General features: G+C 43.0%; 1 protein-coding gene across 5 annotated transcripts in view; it reads right to left on the bottom strand.

Moving 5' to 3' along the window:
- The window catches only part of PTPRU (protein tyrosine phosphatase receptor type U), a 133,366-nt gene that overhangs the window by 37,314 nt on the left and 68,477 nt on the right, over window positions 1-27,575 (bottom strand). For 3 of the 5 annotated variants that reach the window (XM_088459978.1, XM_088459977.1, XM_088459979.1), the window contains exons 3-16: window positions 15,240-15,511; window positions 9,424-9,505; window positions 9,208-9,323; window positions 8,500-8,674; window positions 7,964-8,257; window positions 6,836-7,129; window positions 6,573-6,682; window positions 5,836-6,037; window positions 5,040-5,142; window positions 2,528-2,801; window positions 2,344-2,380; window positions 1,784-1,922; window positions 1,620-1,649; window positions 1,018-1,169 (exon numbers count right to left, since the gene is read on the bottom strand). In XM_088459978.1, the coding sequence (XP_088316104.1) occupies window positions 1,018-1,169; window positions 1,620-1,649; window positions 1,784-1,922; window positions 2,344-2,380; window positions 2,528-2,801; window positions 5,040-5,142; window positions 5,836-6,037; window positions 6,573-6,682; window positions 6,836-7,129; window positions 7,964-8,257; window positions 8,500-8,674; window positions 9,208-9,323; window positions 9,424-9,505; window positions 15,240-15,511 (2,280 nt within the window). The remainder of the gene's footprint in view (window positions 1-1,017; window positions 1,170-1,619; window positions 1,650-1,783; window positions 1,923-2,343; window positions 2,381-2,527; window positions 2,802-5,039; window positions 5,143-5,835; window positions 6,038-6,572; window positions 6,683-6,835; window positions 7,130-7,963; window positions 8,258-8,499; window positions 8,675-9,207; window positions 9,324-9,423; window positions 9,506-15,239; window positions 15,512-27,575) is intronic. The other 2 variants (XM_088459980.1, XM_088459981.1) reach the window with 1 other exon arrangement.

Genomic DNA, 27,575 nt, shown 5'->3' with positions numbered 1-27,575 from the left:
ACAAAGGCATGCATCTAAGTATGTACTGGACAAAGGCATGCATCTAAGTATGTACTGGACAAAAGCATGCATCTAAGTATGTACTGGACAAAGGCATGCATCTAAGTATGTACTGGACAAAGGCATGCATCTAAGTATGTACTGGACAAAGGCATGCATCTAAGTATGTACTGGACAAAGGCATGCATCTAAGTATGTACTGGACAAAGGCATGCATCTAAGTATGTACTGGACAAAGGCATGCATCTAAATATGTACTGGACAAAGGCATGCATCTAAGTATGTACTGGACAAAGGCATGCATCTAAGTATGTACTGGACAAAGGCATGCATCTAAGTATGTACTGGACAAAGGCATGCATCTAAGTATGTACTGGACAAAGGCATGCATCTAAGTATGTACTGGACAAAGGCATGCATCTAAATATGTACTGGACAAAGGCATGCATCTAAGTATGTACTGGACAAAGGCATGCATCTAAGTATGTACTGGACAAAGGCATGCATCTAAGTATGTTCTGGACAAAAGCATGCATCTAAGTATGTACTGGACAAAGGCATGCATCTAAGTATGTACTGGACAAAGACATGCATCTAAGTATGTACTGGACAAAGGCATGCATCTAAGTATGTACTGGACAAAGGCATGCATCTAAGTATGTACTGGACAGACCAACTGTCAGCAACGTTACAAAACCAGTGACCTTCACAAATAGGATCACTGACAACCAAAGCAACACCCCTGGAGACATAACACCAACACAAGGTGTTTTTTTTTTTTTAACAGAACTCAATAAAACTTTCCATCATCACGCTTTAAGTGAGGCAAAGTTTCAGTATTGGCAATTGTCTGTATAGTCACCTGCAGAGAAAAAAATGGGCAATAAAAATTCTATAATCTTTGAATTCTGAAAAAAACATCTATTGTGTCAGAACTGCTGCCTTAAATGTGTAATTAGGAGTTATTCAGAGGAAGTATATACAGTGTAAAGAAGCAACACACAGTGTACAGTATACCTCGGGAGCCATAACTATGCAGGAATGTCAGCGCTGCCTCGTCCTGCATTAACTTGGGTTGATCCATGATCTTGGTATGTTCTCTAGGGACTGCTACACAGGAGTTTTCATGTCGCACTGGCAAGGCAGACTTAGCCAGACCCATCGGCTTCCTGTAAGAAAAGGAATGACATATTTGCCTTATCTCACTCATATGGTACAGCTAATCATACAGTATACTAGTGTCACTAAGTACAATAGCACCACCTGAATATGTTGTACCTGTAAACTCTCTTTAGTATGTAAATACACTCATAGATCATGAGCATTTCTTGGATGTTTTCTATGAGAGTGAGTATGTGGCATTTGCATATTGGAGGTTGAGGTATTTCATTCTCTCCCCCACGTGGAGGATTTAGGTTTTTTTTTGCTTAGCACAAAGCACTCTGTAAAACGTAATCTCTAAGATGACAGGTTCCATTTAATCATACAAACTATAGATGTAAAGGAAGTAAAATGTGTACATTTAGGAGGGGACATTTTGACCAGGCTCACTCAGCAATTTCCAAAGCTCTCATGCCACAAAGCTCAACTCTGTGTCAGTTTATTATTATCATACTCACGGATAGTAAGCATAAGAAAACTGTGTTCTTCTGCGAGCGATAGAGAAAAGAAGTAAAGTATGAGCTATCCATGATGTTACATATTGGTAGAGAAATTCTGATGAAAATCAATAAGACATCTACAGAACAGTCTGACAGTCACTGCACAACATACAAATACCTACCCCTTTCGGACAATGAGAATCACAACACCAAGCAGGATGATAAAAACAACCAGGCCACCGGCACAGATTCCAAGCACAAGACCCATTTCCTCAGAATGCTGGGGAGCCATGGAGAAGCGGTGACTGTCCTTACAGGGTGCTGCAGAAGGCGCGAGAGTTAAAGACGTATACAAGGGAGAGTAATTATTAAATATACAGACTCTTGATGGATACTGACAAATTATATTGGATAAGAACCAAGGCAGTCTTATACAGAGGGGGGAGGTCAGGAGAGATCCAGAATGGAAAGAGTAGATGGAAAGACCATGGATAGAATGATAGGAACTCAGAGCTGTAAATTGCAGAGAGGACAGCAGTAAGAAGAAGGAAATCAATACAGAGAAGTAATACAGATAACAAGGGATCAGTATAGTTTTTAAACTGGATGAGATAATGAAGGAGATATATAAAAAGAGATAATAACCAGGAATGAGATAAAAGAAAATAACAGTTTGGTATGAGCTGCAAAAAGAACATACAGAGGAATGTGTATAATAAAACAGACTATTGTCACTTTTTACCTTTTCTAGCAATCCTAACACAATTAAGACGTGTTTCCTACAAAAAGAAAAACAGAGTTGTTATTGGAAAATCGTTTCTATTGATATAAAGCCCACATTTACTCATCCAGAAAGCACCCAGCCAATGTCTGACACTTCCTCCTCCATCACAACAATCCTTCTGGCACTTTTAAGGTCATCTTACCCCACGATGGTGGCTGGCTGCCTGCAGGTAGATAAGATAGCCTTTGCGAGGATCCAGTGGTGGGTTCCAGTAGCCCCCATAACTGCGATTATCTCCAACCACAAAGGGAGTGTCCCGAGGCAAATCACTAGGTGGAAGTTCTGCTCCTACATAGCTAGTGGCTCCATCCATCTCTGCTTCCTCATATCCGCCTGCTCCAGGGAAGCAGCCAGGGACTCCCAGCTCGCGGCGGGACCGTCGGGAGCTTTCTCCCTCAACCAGTACCTGGTAAAAGCTGTTGCACAGAGAAATGTCATCACTTAAGTCAGAAGTTAGAGTGAAAGAAGGAAGAAAAACTTTTTCCATTGTAAAACAAAGAAGTACAGTAGGAGTTGCTCATCTGCAGTGCCACCTACAAATTAACTGCTGGTCAAAATGACAGCTAATAGAAACAAATTACTGCTACTATTGAGAATAAACCTAAGTACTGTACAGTGATTTGGACTTTTTTACTATGGACATTGTGAGCTGCACGCAAATGACACTAAGGGCCTGATTCAGAGATGAACGCAACTGCAAATCGCATGCAGATCGAGCTATTGTTTGACATTGCGCATGCATCACAGTGCGCGAAGGCAGCAGTGTGACCGCCCTGCGTTCACGGAGACCACGGAGGCCCATTGCAGATTGATTGACAGGAAGTGACCGTTTGGGGGTGTTGACAGGGGGTGGTTAGCGAAACACAGGCGTGCCTGGCCGTTTGAACGCCGTTACGTGGGCGTGCATAAATTAGCCACTACAATTGCATACGCAGCTCTGCATGGCAGAAGAGCTCCCTGGGCCTGCGGCAGGTCTGACCGCAGGTCACACGCGGATGAGAAGGCAGTAGTGGGCGTCTTTATGCTCTTGTGTTCTTTGATAACATTAGTATAATTTTGCAACTGCGTTGCATACAGAAACGCAGTTGCGATCGCAATAGCGTCCATCTCTGAATCAGGGCCTAAATGGAGACATTTGATCATATATACAGAGTTCCACACATCTATGTGACCGCACCAGCCTTATCCATACAAGAGAGCGCCCAAAACAAGATGGATCTCTGGTACATACACCACACTCGCAAATTCATCTATACACCTCAACACTCTGTCAATTACCTTAGCCTACGTGTGAAAACACTGCTGCGCCCATTCAGCACCAAGTAGCGCAAAAACTGAGATGCGTGTGAATCACCCACATACATGTTCTCAGAGCTATAGAGCATGTGTAGCATGAACACACGCAAGATCCAGCCACAGAACTGATTTGCGTGCAATTCTACCTTAGCCCCAGTATTGTCAGGGAAACTTCAATAAACTTGTAATCCTTTATGTATATTACTGTTTTGTGAATGCAATATGAAATAGGAATGATCATGCAGTTGTTTAAGCAGAATCCAGATAACACAGACTACTATTTTCTTCTCAAACATTAACAAATTATAAAGGACGTTTACTTTGTACTGATCAATTCTCTCTTAATATATTCCTTTTAACCAGTATTTACTACAATAAGCAGGAACTTGTACAGTGAACAATAGACAAGTCATTAGGGTTATACACACCTAATTAAGTGTCCTGGGTTCAAGTTCAGAACATGGGGTATACTTGCCACGTGGCAGTGGTTCCCACCGCAGCTCAGGTAAATGTTAAAAAAAGCAGGCTCCAGCTCCTGACTCTGCGTCTGTCCTCTCTGGCAGCACCCTCACTGGCTGGAATACTGAAAGCACCCCTGCCAGCTGGTACACAAGCGGCTTTAGTTCCCTCCGCAGCATCCTCCTCCTGACCCCATAGTCTGGTAAGGACCTCTTCAGCTAGCACACTGGCTTCACTGCCAGCAAAGTCGCCGGCTGGTACACAAGTGGCGGTGGTCCCCTCTACAGATCTGGGTCGGGACCCTGTTGTCCGTCCTCTTTGGCAGCACCTACTGGGTGCTTGCAAGCAGCAGTTGGTGGCGGGATTCCAGCGCAGCAAGCAAACCTCCACACCCCACCCTCCCCACCCTCCGCGCAGTATGGCATGGATGGCTCTGTTTCGCCCTCTTCTGCGGCTAGTCTCCATGCTCCTCTCCGGCGGGGACTGTCAGCGAGGTACATACACTGATGACTCAGAAGCTGCGTTGTTCAGTCAGTGAAAACACACACAGTGGGTGGTCTTTCAGGCCAGTCAGTCAGACTCAGGCAGGGAGCCATGGAACAAGCTGAAAATGGTAAATTAGTGTAGTCCCATGTTCTTAATGAGTTTACTTGATGTTCTGAACAAGTTTACGTAAATTCTGAAGGAGTTTAGGTGGGTCGGTGCCAGTATTCCCCATGTTCTGAATTTCAACCAGTATCCTCATGAGCAATTAGAACATATGAATGATACTAAATATTTTTGAGATTATCTATAATATAGTCAAATATTTACATCTCTTCGGGTAGTTTGCAGTTTCCCATCAATGTATGAGGCAAATAAATAAAACTGTGAAGACAGTAACATACATTACAACTAACCTGACAGGGGATCCCCGTCCTTGTGCAGGCCTTAGGAGAACAGTTATGGTGTGATCCGTCTCAGCAATTGGTGCAGGTAGGTCTCTGTAGTCAAAAGCAGGAGCTACAGCAAATGAATGAAATGCAATAATTATGAAAGTTCTATATGTACAGTGTAGCTGACTTTATGGGGGAGGGAGATTGATCAAAGCTTACAGTGAGAGAAAGTGGAGAGAGATAAAGTACCAACCAATCAGATGTCTTTATAATAGACAAGTGATGCTAGTTTATGTACTGCATAACAATCTGCAAATCTGTATAAATGCTGAGATCTGATTGCATTTTGTATAATCAGTGAGTTATGATGTCATCACATCATTACTCAACAGGAAAACGTGCAAACTGGAAGGATTAAAAATGCACCCTATGCTGTAAATCAGTTATTAAGAGTCTACCTCGTATTTCTGTGACCAGTGGCCTTGCACTTTATATGGTGACAAAGCTCCACTGTAACGATCTTATACCCTTATAATTTACTGTAGGATAGTGGTTTCCAGGGCACCCAACAGTTCAGGTTTTCCATGCTTGCGCACAGGTGACTTAATTAGTAACTCATTCATTTTGATGGAACCATCTGTGCATAACCAAGGATATGCTTAAAATCTGGACTGTTGGGGTGCTTTGAGGACCGGTTTGGGAGCCACTGCTGCAGAGCATATATTATATCTCAAATAATATAGTACTATATATAATAGTGGTTCTTCTAGTAACCCTGAGCATGTTACTATTTTAATACAGCTGTCATTAGAAGAAATACCTGAAATGTTCGTTGTAAGCTCAGTAAGAGCACTCTGTCCATAGCCTCTGCTATTACGTGCCCGTACACTTAGTAGGTAGGTGGTTCCAGGGTGCAAGTTGGTGAGGAGGTGGGAAGTTTCATTGGGAGGTTTACAGATGGTGGAACGTGGTCCTGGTACGCTCACTCCGGGATCTGATGACTCAATGATTTGATAGCTGAGCTGAGAAGACAGAGAAGAAGAGCTGACTTGTGAATTTATCACACTAGTTTATATATATATATATATTAAATATACACACACAGATACTGTAGTTGCAACAATTATCTACAAAATATAAGCAGCATGCTACAATGATGGCTCATGATTCATGGAACAAACTATACATGAGTGTGGCATGTAATATCAGGATGGGGAACCTGAAGAACATCGAACAGCTGAGCAAAATAGACAAATGTAGAAAAAATAAAAGGTAATCACAAAAATAAGTTTTTGTTAATTAACCGTGTTTGAATATAAGTAATCTAATTATGAAAAAAATTTACACTGTTTCCTCAAGACCAGTGAGCGGTGTCATTTTATCTTGTATTTGAATTTGCAGCAATGCCCTACAGCAACCACATAGCAAGTGGCAAATCCATGTTAATCATGCCAATGCTTTAAAACAGCTGGAAGGAGGCCAGCATATGCTAGTGTCTCACATGTATTACAAAACCAGAACCTAACACAGAAATAGGATTCATTGGTACATATTCACCTCATATTGAGTGAGAACTCCATTAGGGTCAGCAGGTTCATCCCAGGAGAGAAGAATTGCATCGTCCACCGGGGTGGTGACAAGAGACTCTGAAGCGATGCCCCCTGGTACTAAAAAACACATAAGAAGATAGTTTTAGTGTTGTAAAATGTCGGTGGCTGCAAAGTGCCATTGTTCATATGGCACTTTGTGCCCATCATCCACAATTGAATCGCCCCGATAGTTGTATGAAAATATCAAAGTAAAACTATTTAATTACACACCATCTTCCTGTGTGTGACATGTCACCTCCTTGCCCTCCTTTCTACCCTCAGGGTTGGAGATTACAAGACGACAATGGATGGCACTGTATGGAGGTAGAGCATGGAGGGTGTAGTGGCTTGCTCCCCCCTCCACTGTTACACAGTCTTGTAAAGTGCTAGATTCATAGCTGTAGCACAGTGTCACTGAGTAGGTGTGACAACGGGTGATGTTGAAGCCAAACGCTTCCCAATGTAGAGTCAGCTGGCGTGGCTGCTCTGCTGTACACAAAAGGCCTTTAGGGGCACGCATGGGCTCTAAAAATATAACAAAAACATGAGTTAGTCAGGCACAAATGTGATTTTGTAGGGCTCTAATTGGTTAAATAAACTCTAGTCTCAAGCTGTGTGAATGTCCTATTCAGTCTCACAATGATACAATAATCCCCAGCAGCTACAACATGCAGTATCTTTACAGCCTAGCAGTGCCCCACTGTTCTTTTGTTAACTTTCCTCCTGTTCAGTATTTATCACCCCTCCCAACTTCCTGGTTGCTTCACAATGTGTTTAAACTGGAATGGGTATGTAATGTCTGCTGTCAGGATACCACCTGTCAGAACAGTACACTTACCCTCCCTCCTTATTCCCCTAACCCTCCCTTTTTGTAGCCTAACCATAACCATCCTCGTTAGTGCCTGAACCTGTCTCCCCCCTCGTGCTTAAACCAACCCTCCCCCTTAGTGCCTATCCCTAACCCTAACCCCCCCCAGTGGTGCCTAACCCTAACCCCCTCCAAAACCCAACCCCACTCAGGTCCCTAAACCTAACCCTCCCCACCTCCCCCCTGCGGCTAACGCTAAGTGCGCCCGGGACTTACATCGTTCAGGCTGTCGTCCTTCGGCGTTCCGGCAACAGCATTAACACATGCGTCAGTATTTCGACGCTTATCTTAAGTCCCTTGTCGGGATTCCCCTGTCATTATTGCGGACGCCAGTCTCATAACTACATCGTTTAAAATAACCTAGTATTTCAATACTGGATTCCCCTCAGTACTTCAACTACTTGTGCATCCAGGTTCACTCTCCTAGACTATGTATATAATATTTTTTATAGAAGACCTATTATTTCTATATGTTCACAGTAGTATTCTACCTGCACACTTTGTCCTGCTGATGAGTGCTGGTCCAGGCCTCCCAGTGCCTCCCTCACCAGGGCGAGTGAGTAACACTGACAGATGGTATTGTGAGTCAGGGTCCAAATGCCATAGTTTATATGTGTGCGCAGTGACAGCATGCCGTTCCCGCCAGGTTCCTCCACTCACACGGTACTCAATCTCTCTTCGCACGATGGGCCCATCACCCGTGATGGAGCGAGTGTTTAGTTGTACTACCAGATAGGTGGGGCCAGCCCTTAGAAGTTGAGGTGGTGCGATAGGGGTTGGTGGTTCTGTGTGATATTCAGCAGTAATCAGTTAGAATGAGGAAAAAAGTGATTCCGAACTAAGCTAGTGTGTGTACATTACAAATATTGATAAGGGTGTAGTGAGATCTAGAAAAACAGGCAAATGAAGTGAAGTATTCTGTGAATGCACTGTGGTACACTGCAGTGCATACTGTGACATTTAATGCATGTGGTGATTAAATGCGGTTTATAAGAATGAAGAAATATTAGATCCCATCAATTCTCACCTTTCACTACAAGCTCAGCAAAGTTGGACACTCCTGCCCCATAAATGGAGCGACTCACACAACGGTACAGATCTTGATCATCCCGCCCGGCTTCAAACAGCTGGAAGGAGGCCAACAGCCGCCAGTGACTGACATGCTGGATTATCCCTGATGAGGTGATGCCTCCGCTTTGCCTCTAAAGGCCAACAATAAAGCAAAACAAGTGTAAAGACTTTGTATTTGTGACTGTTTCAGACCAACATTTTTCTTCCACATAAACAAGTGTTAGCTGTAACAATTTCCTGTTAATGAATGACTAGGAATAAGCAGTTTATGAATGAACATACGCACATCACATGACTTACACACAATCTACTCATCTCTCAGGAGCAATTCAAACCCAAATTACGCTATAGTTACACTATCACTACACTATCATTTGTGAGATATGTTGTCATAGAAACCTTTATTTCGTCTTTATCCCTACTTCTTTCTGTTCATCTGCATTGCACATACAATAAGCTTATATACAATTGTAAAGGCACAATGAAGTAGTCATGCTGAGGAATTGTGCCATTGATACAATGACTCTGCCCATCCCCTCAATATTTCCCACTTCACTCTATGATTGGCTATGCACTTTCCCATTCAAACACCTGCCCTTTATATTATATGCTCCATCAATACAGTATTCTAAAAGGGAAATAACAATGACACAGGGCCTTTTACCTGCAGCAGGAATGTCTCGCCTTCATTTGCCCTACCAGCAGCAGGGCACTGAAATGTGGCATTTTGCCCGGCATTCACTTCCACCTCGCCAAGACGGGAAAAATGTGGAGCTTGGGCTGCAAAGGGCGGGAGTGTCGCTTATTAGATGCTATTCTCTCATACCTCACACTTCATTTTCAACAATATAACATAATTGTCCTTATTTAATGTACTCACTGCAGGGGTAACTGAGCAGGAGAATATTATCCAGTGCAATGTATCCTTGGGGAGTCCCAGATACCTCTGCCTCAAACAGCACCTTCAACATGAGACATATAGTATTCATTAATGGCAATACAGATAATCCATTTAATCAGGAAAAGAATAGAAAAATACAACTGAAAAAAGTAGGGAGGAAAACAGCAGAGCCTTATTAGTAAAAAAATATAATACAGTCAAACATGTAGAGCTCAGAACCATTATTTGTAGTGTCACTGAAAGGGTGTTTTGTTAGTTTTGGCTAGTCCTAAAGCAAATGATTGGTACAGTCACTCTGGCCACTGCAGGGTCTGCCCTACCAAACCAATTAACTGCCTGCAGCTGTCAGGCCCTTATAAACATCCAGGCACACAGTCTGCTCTCTGCCTGGGGGAACACAGGTTATGCTGATCTAAGAGCGTTTCTGGCAAAAACTACTGTGCGTAAAAGGTGCATTTGTTTGCAAAGGTGTCCATTTTGTAAGCTAAGCAAAACCACTCACAGTTTGAGAGTTGTTTGTTTAATAAGAGCTGGACAGGCAAGGATTTTGTATTTATGTTTTGTTTTGCTTATCTCCTCTGAGGGAAAATGCAACTATTTCCTACTAGTGCCTATTAATCAAACCAGCTGCCAGATAGTTAAAATTAACTGCTGGAGCCTGCCTGGATTTCCAATGTGTCTGCAGTGTTCTCCCCTTTCTACTACAGGAAACGATCTTGTTGTACTTATTATACCATTTTACATTGCAGTCTTTAGTCTGACCAAGGATTTGGAACATGGTTCCAAACTGGGTCAGAGCCGGGACAGCCCATTTCACACTGTGGCAGTGTTATTCCCACACACATGTGCAGTGGAACTCTTCAGGCAGCACTTGGAGATGACATCATCTCCAAGCGCCGATCTCCCCATGCTGGAAACAGGATCCGGGTTAGATGACCTAGGATACCTGTTTCCACTGAGCCTTACCCGGGTCCTTCCCAGGTAAAACCCTGTTAGCTACCAGGGTTAGATTCCCGAAACACTGGATCCGGGTTGACCAATTTTCACTGACAAAAATCCAAGCACGCTCATGAAAAAACCCGGGATTTTAAGGTCAGTGGAAAAGGGGTATAATATATAATCAGTGGGTCACTAATACAGTATATAATGCTGTGACAAGTTGTTTTAGAACCCAGGCCTTTGCAAAACAAAGTGAACATTTCCTCCAGTGCCCTAATAACCTACAGTAAATAAAAAAGAGTCTTTAGTTTCCATGTACATTATTTCTGAAGTGACCCATACACATTAGGCTAGCATAGACTTTCACAAACTCCCGTCATTACAGTCCAGGTTTTAAGGATATCCAAGCTTGAGCTCAGGTGATAGCTAGTATCTCAGTAATTTAAATTTGACCATCTGAACTCACGCATGGGTAGCCTTAAAACCTGGACAGCAATGGCGGAGTTTGGGAAACTATGGGATAGCATTACTCTGTTGCACCCCCATTCTCTGTTACCTAATGTAGAACAGAGCCAAATGTCTTTTGGTTACTAAACAAAATATAGCCCATTGCCTGATGTTTACAGTTCAATACAATTCCAATTAACTGATGCTTACAGATCCTTTTGTCTGGGGTTAGTGTACAATACAGAGTCCACTTCTCTGTAACTAGTATATAATACAAGGTCCCACTGTTCCCTCTACGGTGAGTGAGTTGAAAAAATAGTTATACAAATGAAACCTACTATGATTAATCATGCACACTGTGATTACAGCCCATTAGTGTTATGTTCTAATTAGCTTAATCTTTTAAGGATTTCATATCCAAATTGTTCAGCATAACAATGCACATTACCTTGTGGCTAGTATACAATTCAGGCTCCACTGTGTTTAGCCAGAGTACAATACAGAGCCAATTCTCTGTTGTCTCAAATACAATCTATCTCTCATTCTCTTTTTGTTGACAGTACACTTCCACGGGGGAAAACAAATTGTTGTCTGAAAAACTGGGTCGTCATGACGAGACCACGCATATCGCAACAGGTTTTTGCTCCTGCAGACACAGTACAGTTTTTATTTATTTGTGTGTTTTGTGGTTGTATGTGCTGGAGCCTGTAAAACAAATCATCCAGGACTGAGTACTCACTCACAGAATCTTGGAAGGCCCACCAAATATCCTGAATGCCAGGCACCATAGAACTTGGTTTTCGTGTCTGGGGTTTATTTAGGAATGTTATCATTTAATTAACTACAACATATCAATTCTACAATTCTTTTGCCTAAACTATTGCTCATTGGAAACCCATTTATAAGTCATGAGCGTAAATGCACATTGGGACTGTGGGGGAGATAGAGTGGAGAGAGATAAAGTACCAACCAATCAGCTTCTAAGTTCTAACTAACTGTCATTTTACAGGCTGTGTTTGAAAATAACAGCTAGGAGCTGATTGGTTGGTACTTTATATTTCTCCACTTTGGCCTGTATTCAATTTGAGGCGAAAAGTCCAGACTTTTCGCCTGCTGGACTTTTCGCCTCCTTCGCCTGTTTTCCAGGCGGAAAAGTATAGCACGCGTGCCCGCTATTCCCCATGTTCAATTCCAAAGTAGGCGAAAACGTGAACCGGCGAAACTGGAATTGGCGAAAAAAAAAACAGGAATTTTTGGGAAATCATCCTAGGGCACCACTAAACATGTCCAGACATGGGGGATCACTATGATTCTCCCCGTTTTTAAAAAGCCGCTGCAGGTGCATAAATGCGGCTATTGAAGAAGGGTGAAGAATAGCACTTAGGTTTTGTTTTGTTTTTTGGAAAAATAATTTTTTCCATCAAATTTGGGGTACATGAAAATGGGTTCAAGCATATTTTAAAGTCCATAAAATTATTTTTTTAAATTCTGCAAAAATGCACCTGCCGCTATACCCCGCATTGAAGAAAACACCTGCCGCATACTTCCGACCCCCTCTGGGTTACATTTACCTATTTTAGAAGTGGTTTTTCATATATTTTTTTTTCATCCCAAAATGTAAAATTTATTTTTAGGGTTTCCCGATTTTTTCTTTTTTACTTTTTTTTTCACACAGATTGTTTTTAGGGGGCATTCGCAGGAGTGCAGGCTATTTTTTTTAAGCCTGCACCCCTAAACCCCAATTCTGCACTTTTTTTCGCCAGCTAAACGCTGCCGAAAAATTATCCCCGTTTTTTTACATTGACTTTTCGCTCCGGCAAAAAGTCAATGTAATTGAATACGGAGATAATTGAAATAGCCTCAAATTGAATACCCCTATTTGTCTCTCTCCAAGCTTTGAAAACTGTACCCCTGTTTATTCTATGTGTACATTTTAATACTTTTTTGTTACATTGGTATTTATACTGATACTGTAAATGAACTTTATCATATATAGAGCATATGAATGGTGCTAAATTGTTGTTGTTGGAGGTAAAAGCTTAAGCCAAATCTTCAGCATCTCCTGAGATCCATTAAAAATCAAGTTTTTTTCTGGAGCTAAAAGGCTGAAGTGACCACCTACTAAGCTGGAACCTCATCCCTTGCAGATCATTTAAATAACTTGTCCCACAACACAAATCATCTTATTTTCTTCATTTGGGTGCAGTAAGAAGGTAGCAAAGCAGTCAGCAAGAAATGGACTGATCCCTCCAGCTCTTCCCTTCAGAAATTATATTTACACTGCACATCTCCATTTTTGTAGACTCATAAATGACCATTAGTGATTTCTCCAACTCTTAAGGTAAAAATAGAAAGGACAAAACACAGTAATTGGAGGAGGGGGTAAAGGGGCCAGGGGAATGTGCAATTACACAAAGAACTAGTGGCTACACTTTGCCTCATCTGTTTTGCGCCTCAGCCCACTACCGTTTATATAAGATGGAAACTAGGCACAAAATAGACAGGCACTTGTCTGATTATGACTTAGGAAATCTAACCAACTGGTCTTCATCTAAACAAATGAAAAATAACAACAAACATGGCAAGTTCTTACATTTGAGAAAGCATGGGCAAATCCGTGTTATACTGTAGGTTTATACAGATGTTATACATACAAATATTAGCAGTCATAGGGGATTTAATTACAATAATTAGTGCCTCAAGAATGCAGTCCAAGTATAATATCTCTACAGTCAGTAAGCAGGTGTAATTTATACAGTACCAACAGATGTGTCCTCATACATCTAGCCTCTATACGCCACGCAGCCCAATTTGCCTGCCATGAATAAGCCCCAGGTCCCGTGCAACGCTGAAAGCGTTGGTCATCTCTTCTTGCCGAAAATGCACCTAAATCGCAATGCAATGCAACCAACAGACTGTGCTGATTAATTTAATATGTGACACTCTGTATATCTGTATGCACCTGAGTCTGTATATGAAGCACAACGGAATATGGAATGAAAAAAGCTGCAGCCACTACATTATAGCACTTTGTATACAGAATCAGACAATCAGTCGCATATCAATCATATTCATCAGCACCGTCTGCATCCACAGTAAAGCATCCAGAGACCATTCATGTGTGGGGTTGCTTCTCAGCCAAGGGAGTGGGCTCACTCACAATTTTGCCTAAGAACTCAGCCATGAATAAAGAATGGTACCAAAACATTCTCCAAGAGCAACTTCTCCCAACCATCCAAGAACAGTTTGGTGACGAACAATGCCTTTTCCAACATGATGGAGCACCTTGCCATAAGGCAAAAGTGATAACTAAGTGGCTCGGGGAACAAAGCATCAAAATTTTGGGTCCATGGCCAGGAAACTCCACAGACCTTAATCCCTTTGTGGTCCTCAATCCTCAAGAGGCGGATGGACAAACAAAACCCAACAAATTCTGACAAACGCCAAGCATTGATTAGGCAAGAATGGGCGGCCATCAGTCAGTATGTGACCCAGAAGTTGATTGACAGCATGCCAGGGCAAATTGCAGAGGTCTTGAAAAAGAAGGGTCAACACTCAAATATTGACTCTGCATAAACTTAATGTAATTGTCAATAAAAGCCTTTGACACTTATGAAATGCTTGTAATTTTACTTCAGTATACCATAGTAACATCTTACAGAAAGGTCTAAAGACACTGAAGAAGCAAACCTTGTGAAAACCAATACTTGTGTCATACTCAAAACTTTTGGCCATGTCTGTAGACCCCTCAGTATCATAAAGAATCTTAGTTTAGTTGTACATTCAGAGCCAAAGAAAATCTCAGAAAGCTCAAGATTCAATGTTATTCAGTAGTGTTATAAACTCGGGGACAATACAGTAGTACTATGGTTTCAGTGTTGTAAGAACTTAAAAACTGCTACAAATTAGTTTTATCGATCACAACTGTAGTAGTGGATAATCATACTGGGGGCAGATGCCTAGGATTTATATACTTTAAGATTTTTTTTATTACTACTCTGCAGCACATTGCTCTAAAGTGGCTCCTTCTGGGCAAACTCTGTCCCTCTGTACTACAAAGAAATAGTGTTAGGAAAGCCCCAATGTGTTAGGGGCCATCAGTGGCTCTACCACACTGATAAAGTAAGTTACTGTTAATTATTTTAAATGTAATTGAGACTTGTGTGGGGCAGAGTCAAAGACGTACGTACGGCCCAGAACTCCAGACCATTTTAATCCACTGTTGCTTAGTTGTACATAAACTCAACATCTTAAAAAATACATGTTGAGTAAACTACAGTGTATGGAAAGTTAGTTTGAATAGACCTCTATAGTTTAATAGAAGCATGGCTCCATGCAAAACCTAACAAACCCCAAAAATGGCTTCAGAGTGAAAGGAATATAGTGTGTAGACTTGTATAGTTAGTTACCTGGTATTCACTAGGCCAAAAAGTGCTGACGGCAAGCTCTGCTTGTTGCCACTGCTTTCCTCGTGGTCCTGATACTTCCCAAACTGCTGAGCCCAAAGGGCCTCCATTCACTCGCACATAAGCCCGCAAAGACCCTGGACCTCTGGCATCTCTGCTATGCAGAAGATAACTAAATTGCAAGCAGTGAGTATCATTTTCACTTAGTGGCTGAAAGAGGAGCTGAGCCCGCTTCCCTGCAGCATGTTCGGTAGAGTTTACCAAGAGGTAGGAACCTGTTTGGGGAAAGCAAAGGACTGGAAAAGTGAGGAAGATGACGGGAAGCACAGTCATAATACAGTGACAATGAAGATGTGAAGCACAGTCATTATACAGTGAATAGGATGATGTGAAGCACAGTCATTATACATTGAGAATGAAGATGTGAAGCACAGTCATTGTACCATGAGGAGGATGACAGGAAGCACAGTCATTATACAGTCAGGAGGATGACAAGAAGCACCATCATTATACAGTGAGGAGGATGACGGGAAGCACAGTCATTATACAGTGAGGCGGATGACAAGAAGCACCATCATTATACAGTGAGGAGTATGATGAAGCCCAGTCATTTATTATACAGTGCGGAGGATGACACCAAGCACAGTCATTATACAGGGAGGAGGATAACACCAAGCACAGCCATTATACAGTAAGGGGGATGACGGGAAGCACAGTCATTAAACAGTGAGGAGGATGTTGGGTAGCGCAGTTATTGTACAGTCAGGAGGATGTTGGGAAGCACAGTCATTATACAGTCAGGAGGATGAAGTGAAGCACAGTCATTATACAGTGAAGAAGGATGACAGGAAGCACAGTCATTATACAGTCAGGAAGATGACAGGAAGCACAGTCATTATACTGTGAGAATAAAGTTGTGAAGCACCATCATTATAGAGTGAGGAGGATGATAATGCACAGTAATTATACAGTGAGGAGGATGTAGTACAGTCATTATACAGTGAGGCTGATGACAAGAAGCAGTCATTATACAGTGAGGAGGATTACAGCAAGCACAGTCATTATACAGTGAGGCTGATGACAAGAAGCACCGTCATTATACAGTGAGGAGGATAACGGGAAGCACAGTCATTATACAGTGAGGCGGATGACGGGAAGCACAGTCATTATACAGTGAGGCGGATGACGGGAAGCACAGTCATTATACAGTGAGGAGGATGATGAAGCCCAGTCATTTATTATACAGTGCGGAGGATGACACCAAGCACAGTCATTATACAGGGAGGAGGATGACACCAAGCACCGTCATTATGCAGTGAGGCAGGTGACAAGACGCATAGTCATTATACAGTGAGGAGGATGACGGGAAGCACAGTCATTATACAGTGAGGAGGATGACGGGAAGCACAGTCATTATACAGTGAGGCGGATGACACCAAACACAGTCATTATACAGAGAGGCTGATGACAAGAAGCACAGTCATTATACAGTGAGGAGGATGACACCAAACACTGTCATTATACAGTGAGGCTGATGACAAGAAGCAGTCATTATACAGTGAGGAGGATGACACCAAGCACAGTCGTCATACAGAGAGGCTGATAACAAGAAGCACAGTCATTATACAGTGAGGAAGATGACACCAAGCACAGTCATTATACAGTGAGGAGGATGACAGGAAGCACAGTCATTATACAGTCAGGAAGATGACAGGAAGCACAGCCATTATACAGTGAAGAAGGATGACAAGAAGCACCATCATTACAAGGTGAGAAGGATGACGGGAAGCACCGTCATTATACAGTGAGGAGGATGACGGGAAGCACAGTCATTATACAGTGAGGTGGATGACGGGAAGCACAGTCATTATACAGTGAGGAGGATGATAATGCACAGTAATTATACAGTGAGGAGGATGAAGTACAGTCATTATACAGTGAGGTTGATGACAAGAAGCAGTCATTATACAGTGAGGAGGATGACACCAAGCACAGTCATTATACAGTGAGGCTGATGACAAGAAGCACCATCATTATACAGTGAGAAGGATGACGGGAAGCACCGTCATGATACAGTGAGGAGGATGACGGGAAGCACAGTCATTATACTGTGAGAATAAAGTTGTGAAGCACAGTCATTATAGAGTGAGGAGGATGATAATGCACAGTAATTATACAGTGAGGAGGATGAAGTACAGACATTATACAGTGAGGCTGATGACAAGAAGCAGTCATTATACAGTGAGGAGGATGACACCAAGCACAGTCATTATACAGTGAGGCTGATGACAAGAAGCACCATCATTATACAGTGAGAAGGATGACGGGAAGCACCGTCATTATACAGTGAGGAGGATGACGGGAAGCACAGTCATTATACAGTGAGGCGGATGACGGGAAGCACAGTCATTATACAGTGAGGCAGATGACTAGAAGCACCATCATTATACAGTGAGGAGGATGATGAAGCCCAGTCATTTATTATACAGTGAGGAGGATGATGAAGCCCAGTCATTTATTATACAGTGCGGAGGATGACACCAAGCACAGTCATTATACAGGGAGGAGGATAACACCAAGCACAGCCATTATACAGTAAGGGGGATGACGGGAAGCACAGTCATTAAACAGTGAGGAGGATGTTGGGTAGCGCAGTTATTGTACAGTCAGGAGGATGTTGGGAAGCACAGTCATTATACAGTCAGGAGGATGAAGTGAAGCACAGTCATTATACAGTGAAGAAGGATGACAGGAAGCACAGTCATTATACAGTCAGGAAGATGACAGGAAGCACAGTCATTATACTGTGAGAATAAAGTTGTGAAGCACCATCATTATAGAGTGAGGAGGATGATAATGCACAGTAATTATACAGTGAAGAGGATGTAGTACAGTCATTATACAGTGAGGCTGATGACAAGAAGCAGTCATTATACAGTGAGGAGGATTACAGCAAGCACAGTCATTATACAGTGAGGCTGATGACAAGAAGCACCGTCATTATACAGTGAGGAGGATAACGGGAAGCACAGTCATTATACAGTGAGGCGGATGACGGGAAGCACAGTCATTATACAGTGAGGCGGATGACGGGAAGCACAGTCATTATACAGTGAGGAGGATGATGAAGACCAGTCATTTATTATACAGTGCGGAGGATGACACCAAGCACAGTCATTATACAGGGAGGAGGATGACACCAAGCACCGTCATTATGCAGTGAGGCAGGTGACAAGACGCATAGTCATTATACAGTGAGGAGGATGACGGGAAGCACAGTCATTATACAGTGAGGAGGATGACGGGAAGCACAGTCATTATACAGTGAGGCGGATGACACCAAACACAGTCATTATACAGAGAGGCTGATGACAAGAAGCACAGTCATTATACAGTGAGGAGGATGACACCAAACACTGTCATTATACAGTGAGGCTGATGACAAGAAGCAGTCATTATACAGTGAGGAGGATGACACCAAGCACAGTCGTCATACAGAGAGGCTGATAACAAGAAGCACAGTCATTATACAGTGAGGAAGATGACACCAAGCACAGTCATTATACAGTGAGGAGGATGACAAGAAGCACCATCATTATACAGTGAGGCGGGTGAGAAGAAGCACAGTCATTATACAGTGTGGAGGATGATGGAAAGCAGTCATTGTAAAGTGAGGAGGATGACACCAAGCTCCGTCATTATACAGTCAGGAGGATGACAAGAAGCACAGTCATTATACAGTGAGGAGGATGACACCAAGCACAGTCATTATACAGTGAGGCTGATTACAAGAAGCACAGTCATTATACAGTGAGGAGGATGACAAGAAGAACCGTCATTATACAGTGAGGCGGGTGACAAGAAGCACAGTCATTATACAGTGAGGCGGATGACAAGAAGCACAGTCATTATACAGTGAGGAGGATAACACCAAACACTGTCATTATACAGTGAGGCTGATGACAAGAAGCAGTCATTATACAGTGAGGAGGATGACACCAAGCACAGTCGTCATACAGAGAGGCTGATAACAAGAAGCACAGTCATTATACAGTGAGGAAGATGACACCAAGCACAGTCATTATACAGTGAGGAGGATGACAAGAAGCACCATCATTCATTATACAGTGAGGCGGGTGAGAAGAAGCACAGTCATTATACAGTGTGGAGGATGATGGAAAGCAGTCATTGTACAGTGAGGAGGATGACACCAAGCTCCGTCATTATACAGTCAGGAGGATGACAAGAAGCACAGTCATTATACAGTGAGGAGGATGACACCAAGCACAGTCATTATACAGTGAGGCTGATTACAAGAAGCACAGTCATTATACAGTGAGGAGGATGACAAGAAGAACCGTCATTATACAGTGAGGCGGGTGACAAGAAGCACAGTCATTATACAGTGAGGCGGATGACAAGAAGCACAGTCATTATACAGTGAGGAGGATAACACCAAGCACAGTCATTATACAGTGAGGCTGATAACAAGAAGCACAGTCATTATACAGTGAGGAGGATGACACCAAGCACAGTCATTATACAGTGAGGAGGATGACAAGAAGAACCGTCATTATACAGTGAGACGGGTGACAAGAAGCACAGTTATTATACAGTGAGGCGGATGACAAGAAGCAAAGTCATTATATAGTGAGGAGGATGACGGGAAGCACAGCCATTATACAGTGAGGAGGATGACGGGAAGCACACTCATTACACAGTGAGGAGGATGTTGGGAAGCACAGTCATTATACAGTGAGGAGGATGTTGGGAAGCACAGTAATTGTACAGTCAGGAGGATGTTGGGAAGCACAGTCATTGTACAGTCAGGAGGATGAAGTGAAGCACAGTCATTATACAGTGAAGAAGGATGACAGGAAGCACAGTCATTATACAGTCAGGAAGATGACAGGAAGCACAGCCATTATACAGTGAAGAAGGATGACAAGAAGCACCATCATTACAAGGTGAGAAGGATGACGGGAAGCACCGTCATTATACAGTGAGGAGGATGACGGGAAGCACAGTCATTATACAGTGAGGTGGATGACGGGAAGCACAGTCATTATACAGTGAGGAGGATGATAATGCACAGTAATTATACAGTGAGGAGGATGAAGTACAGTCATTATACAGTGAGGTTGATGACAAGAAGCAGTCATTATACAGTGAGGAGGATGACACCAAGCACAGTCATTATACAGTGAGGCTGATGACAAGAAGCACCATCATTATACAGTGAGAAGGATGACGGGAAGCACCGTCATGATACAGTGAGGAGGATGACGGGAAGCACAGTCATTATACTGTGAGAATAAAGTTGTGAAGCACAGTCATTATAGAGTGAGGAGGATGATAATGCACAGTAATTATACAGTGAGGAGGATGAAGTACAGACATTATACAGTGAGGCTGATGACAAGAAGCAGTCATTATACAGTGAGGAGGATGACACCAAGCACAGTCATTATACAGTGAGGCTGATGACAAGAAGCACCATCATTATACAGTGAGAAGGATGACGGGAAGCACCGTCATTATACAGTGAGGAGGATGACGGGAAGCACAGTCATTATACAGTGAGGCGGATGACGGGAAGCACAGTCATTATACAGTGAGGCAGATGACTAGAAGCACCATCATTATACAGTGAGGAGGATGATGAAGCCCAGTCATTTATTATACAGTGAGGAGGATGATGAAGCCCAGTCATTTATTATACAGTGCGGAGGATGACACCAAGCACAGTCATTATACAGAAAGGCTGATGACAAGAAGCACAGTCATTATACAGTGTGGAGGATGATGGAAAGCAGTCATTACACAGTGAGGCGGATGACAAGAAGCACAGTCATTTATTATACAGTGCGGAGGGTGACACCAAGCACAGTCATTATACAGAGAGGCTGATAACAAGAAGCACAGTCATTATACAGTGAGGAAGATGACACCAAGCACAGTCATTATACAGTGAGGAGGATGACAGGAAGCACCGTCATTATACAGTGAGGAGGATGACATCAAGCACAGTCATTATACAGTGAGGCTGATGACAAGAAGCACCGTCATTATACAGTGAGGAGGATGACACCAAGCACAGTCATTATACAGTGAGGAGGATGACGAGAAGCACAGTCATTATACAGTGAGGAGGATGACACCTAGCACAGTAATTATACAGTGAGGAGGATGACACCAAGCACAGTCATTATACCATTACGAGGATGACAAGAAGCACAGTCATTATACAGTGAAGGGGATGACACCAAGCACAGTCAGTATACAGTGAGGAGGATGAAGTACAGTCATTATACAGTGAGGCTGATGACAAGAAGAAGTCATTATACAGTGAGGAGGATGACACCAAGCACAGTCATTATACAGTCAGGTGGATGACAAGAAGCACCATCATTATACAGTGAGGAGGTTGGCAGGAAGCACCGTCATTATACAGTGAGGAGGATGACGGGAAGCACAGTCAATATACAGTGAGGCAGATGACGGGAAGCACAGTCATTATACAGTGAGGCAGATGACTAGAAGCACCATCATTATACAGTGAGGAGGATGATGAAGCCCAGTCATTTATTATACAGTGCGGAGGATGACACCAAGCACAGTCATTATACAGAGAGGCTGATAACAAGAAGCACAGTCATTATACAGTGAGGAAGATGACACCAAGCACAGTCATTATACAGTGAGGAAGATGACAAGAAGCACCATCATTATACAGTGAGGCGGGTGACAAGAAGCACAGTCATTATACAGTGTGGAGGATGATGTAAAGCAGTCATTATACAGTGAGGCGGATGACAAGAAGCACAGTCATTTATTATACAGTGCGGAGAATGACACCAAGCACAGTCATTATACAGAGAGGCTGATAACAAGAAGCACAGTGATTTATTATACAGTGAGGAAGATGACACCAAGCACAGTCATTATACAGTGAGGAGGATGACAAGAAGCACCATCATTATACAGTGAGGCGGGTGACAAGAAGCACAGTCATTATACAGTGTGGAGGATGATGGAAAGCAGTCATTATACAGTGAGGCGGATGACAAGAAGCACAGTCATTGTACAGTGAGGAGGATGACACCAAGCACAGACATTATACAGAGAGGCTGATAACAAGAAGCACAGTCACTATACAGTGAGGAAGATGACGCCAAGCACAGTCATTATACAGTGAGGAGGATGACAAGAAGCACCATCATTATACAGTGAGGCAGGTGACAAGAAGCACAGTCTTTATACAGTGTGGAGGATGATGGAAAGCAGTCATTATACAGTGAGGAGAATGACGGGAAGCACCGTCATTATACAGTGAGGAGGATGACATCAAGCACAGTCATTATACAGTGAGGAGGATGACAAGAAGCACCGTCATTATACAGTGAGGAGGATGACACCAAGCACAGTCATTATACATTGAGGAGGATGACGGGAAGCATCGTCATTATACAGTGAGGAGGATGACATCAAGCACAGTCATTATACAGTGAGGCTGATGACAAGAAGCACCGTCATCATACAGTGAGGAGGATGACACCAAGCACAGTCATTATACATTGAGGAGGATGACGAGAAGCACAGTCATTATACAGTGAGGAGGAAGACACCAAGCACAGTCATTATACAGTGAGGAGGATGACGGGAAGCACCGTCATTATACAGTGAGGAGGATGACATCAAGCACAGTCATTATACAGTGAGGAGGATGACGGGAAGCACCGTCATTATACAGTGAGGAGGATGACATCAAGCACAGTCATTACACAGTGAGGCTGATGACAAGAAGCACAGTCATTATACAGTGAGGAGGATGACACCAAGCACAGTCATTATACATTGAGGAGGATGACGAGAAGCACAGTCATTATACAGTGAGGAGGATGACACCTAGCACAGTCATTATACAGTGAGGAGGATGACACCAAGCACAGTCATTATACCGTGAGGAGGATGACAAGAAGCACAGTCATTATACAGTGAAGAGGATGACACCAAGCACAGTCATTATACAGTGAGGAGGATGAAGTACAGTCATTATACAGTGAGGCTGATGACAAGAAGAAGTAATTATACAGTGAGGAGGATGACACCAAGCACAGTCATTATACAGTCAAGCGGATGACAAGAAGCACCATCATTATACAGTAAGGAGGTTGGCAGGAAGCACCGTCATTATACAGTGAGGAGGATGACGGGAAGCACAGTCATTATACAGTGAGGCGGATGACAATGCACAGTAATTATACAGTGAGGAGGATGAAGTACAGTCATTATACAGTGAGGCTGATGACAAGAAGCAGTCATTATACAGTGAGGAGGATGACACCAAGCACAGTCATTAAACAGTGAGGCGGATTACAAGAAGCAGCATCATTATACAGTGAGGAGGATGACACCAAGCACAGTTATTATACAGTGAGGATGATGACACCAAGCACAGTCATTATACAGTGAGGAGGATGACAAAGTACAGTCATTATACAATGAGGAGGATGAAGTACAGTCATTATACAGTGAGGCTGATGACAAGAAGCAGTCATTATACAGTGAGGAGGATGACACCAAGCACAGTCATTAAACAGTGAGGCGGATCACAAGAAGTTCCATCATTACACAGTGAGGAGGATGACGGGAAGCCCAGTCATTATACAGTGAGGAGGATGACACCAAGCACAGTCATTATACAGTGAGGAGGATGACAAGAAGCACCGTCATTATACAGTGAGGAGGATGACACCAAGCACAGTCATTATACATTGAGGAGGATGACGGGAAGCACCGTCATTATACAGTGAGGAGGATGACATCAAGCACAGTCATTATACAGTGAGGCTGATGACAAGAAGCACCGTCATCATACAGTGAGGAGGATGACACCAAGCACAGTCATTATACATTGAGGAGGATGACGAGAAGCACAGTCATTATACAGTGAGGAGGAAGACACCAAGCACAGTCATTATACAGTGAGGAGGATGACGGGAAGCACCGTCATTATACAGTGAGGAGGATGACATCAAGCACAGTCATTATACAGTGAGGAGGATGACGGGAAGCACCGTCATTATACAGTGAGGAGGATGACATCAAGCACAGTCATTATACAGTGAGGCTGATGACAAGAAGCACCGTCATTATACAGTGAGGAGGATGACACCAAGCACAGTCATTATACATTGAGGAGGATGACGAGAAGCACAGTCATTATACAGTGAGGAGGATGACACCTAGCACAGTCATTATACAGTGAGGAGGATGACACCAAGCACAGTCATTATACCGTGAGGAGGATGACAAGAAGCACAGTCATTATACAGTGAAGAGGATGACACCAAGCACAGTCATTATACAGTGAGGAGGATGAAGTACAGTCATTATACAGTGAGGCTGATGACAAGAAGAAGTCATTATACAGTGAGGAGGATGACACCAAGCACAGTCATTATACAGTCAAGCAGATGACAAGAAGCACCATCATTATACAGTAAGGAGGTTGGCAGGAAGCACCGTCATTATACAGTGAGGAGGATGACGGGAAGCACAGTCATTATACAGTGAGGCGGATGACAATGCACAGTAATTATACAGTGAGGAGGATGAAGTACAGTCATTATACAGTGAGGCTGATGACAAGAAGCAGTCATTATACAGTGAGGAGGATGACACCAAGCACAGTCATTAAACAGTGAGGCGGATTACAAGAAGCAGCATCATTATACAGTGAGGAGGATGACACCAAGCACAGTTATTATACAGTGAGGATGATGACACCAAGCACAGTCATTATACAGTGAGGAGGATGACAAAGCACAGTCATTATACAATGAGGAGGATGAAGTACAGTCATTATACAGTGAGGCTGATGACAAGAAGCAGTCATTATACAGTGAGGAGGATGACACCAAGCACAGTCATTAAACAGTGAGGCGGATCACAAGAAGTACCTTCATTACACAGTGAGGAGGATGACGGGAAGCCCAGTCATTATACAGTGAGGCGGATGACGGGAAGCACAGTCATTATACAGTGAGGAGGATGACAATGCACAGTAATTATACAGTGAGGAGGATTAAGTACAGTCATTATACAATGAGGCGGATGACAAGAAGCATCATCATTATACAGTGAGGAGGATGATGAAGACCAGTCATTCATTATACAGTGAGGAGGATGACACCAAGCACAGTCATTATATAGTGAGGAGGACACCAAGCACAGTCATTATACAGTGAGGAGGATGACACCAAGCACAGTCATTATACAGTGAGGAGGATGACAAGAAGCACAGTCATTATACAGTGAGGTGGATAACAAGAAGGACAGTCATTATACAGTGAGGAGGATGACGGGAAGCACAGTCATTATACAGTGAGGAGGATGACACCAAGCACAGTCATTATACATTGGGGCTGATGACAAGAAGCACAGTCATTATAAAGTGAGGAGGATGACACCAAGCACAGTCATTATACAGTGAGGAGGATGACAAGAAGCACCGTCATTATACAGTGAGAAGGATTCCACCAAGCACAGTCATTATACAGTGAGGTGGATGACAAGAAGCACAGTCATTATACAGTGAGGAGGATGACACCAAGCACAGTCATTATACAGTGAGGAGGATGACAAGAAGCACAGTCATTATACAGTGAGCATGATGACACCAAGCACAGTCATTATACAGTGAGGAGGCTGACAAGAAGCACAGTCATTATACAGTGAGGAGGATGACAAGAAGCAGAGTCATTATACAGTGAAGAGGATGACAAGAAGCACAGTCATTATACAGTGAGGAGGATGACAAGAAGCAGAGTCATTATACAGTGAGGTGGATTACAAGAAGCACAGTCATTACCCAGTGAGGAAGATGACGGGAAGCACAGTCATTATACAGTGAGGTGGATCACAAGAAGCACAGTCATTATACAGTGAGAAACATGACGGGAAGCACGGTCATTATACAATGAGGAGGATGATGGGAATCACAGTCATTATACAGTGATGCGGATGACAAGAAGCACCATCATTATAAAGTGAGGAGGATGATGAAGCCCGGTCATTCATTATACAGTGAGGAGGATGACACCAAGCGCAGTCATTATACAGTGAGGCTGATGACAAGAAGAACAGTCATTATACAGTGAGGAGGATGACACCAAGCACAGTCATTATACAGTGAGGAGGAAGATGGGAAGCAGTCATTATACAGTGAGGCTGATGACAAGAAGCAGTCATTATACAGTGAGGAGGATATCACCAAGCACAGTCATTATACAGTGAGGAGGATGACACCAAGCACAGTCATTATGCAGTGAGGAAGATGAAGGGTAGCACAGTCATTACACAGTGAGGCTGATGACAAGAAGCAGTCATTATACAGTAAGGAGGATGACACCAAGCACAGTCATTATGTTGTGAAGAGGATGACATCAAGCACAGTCATTATACAGTGAGGAGGATGACACCAAGCACAGTCATTATACAGTGAGGAAGATGACATCAAGCACAGTCATTATACAGTGAGGCTGATGACAAGAAGCACCGTCATTATACAGTGAGGCTGATGACAAGAAGCAGTCATTATACAGTAAGGAGGATGACACCAAGCACAGTCATTATACAGTGAGGCTGATCCGAAGAAGCAGTCATTATACAGTAAAGAAGATGACACGAAGCACAGTCATTATACAGTGAGGCTGATGAGAAGAAGCAGTCATTATACAGTGAGGAGGATGACACCAAGCACAGTCATTATACAGTGAGGAGGATGACAAGAAGCACCGTCATTATACAGTGAGGAGGATGATGGGAAGCAGCCATTATACAGTGAGGCAGATTACAAGAAGCACAGTCATTATACAGTGAGGAGGATGATGGGAAGCACAGTCATTATACAGTGAGGAGGATGACGGGAAGCACAGTCATTACACAGTGAAGAGGATGACACCAAGCACAGTCACTATACAGTGGGGCTGATGACAAGAAGCACAGACATTATACAGTGAGGAGGATGACACCAAGCACAGTCATTATACATTGAGGAGGATGACAAGAAGCACTGTCAATTTACAGTGAGGAGGATGACACCAAGCACAGTCATTATACAGTGAGGAGGATGACAAAGCACAGTAATTATACAGTGAGGCTGATGACAAGAAGCAGTCATTATACAGTAAGGAGGATGACACCAAGCACAGTCATTATACAGTGAGGCTGATGAGAAGAAGAAGTCATTATACAGTAAAGAGGATGACACCTAGCACAGTCATTATACAGTGAGGCTGATGAGAAGAAGCAGTCATTATACAGTAAAGAGGA

This window comes from Taudactylus pleione, unplaced genomic scaffold (assembly GCF_031769625.1).
Source record: "Taudactylus pleione unplaced genomic scaffold, aTauple2 ptg000959l, whole genome shotgun sequence".
Lineage (NCBI taxonomy): Eukaryota > Metazoa > Chordata > Amphibia > Anura > Myobatrachidae > Taudactylus > Taudactylus pleione.
This window is presented reverse-complemented; position numbering and strand designations above follow the sequence as displayed.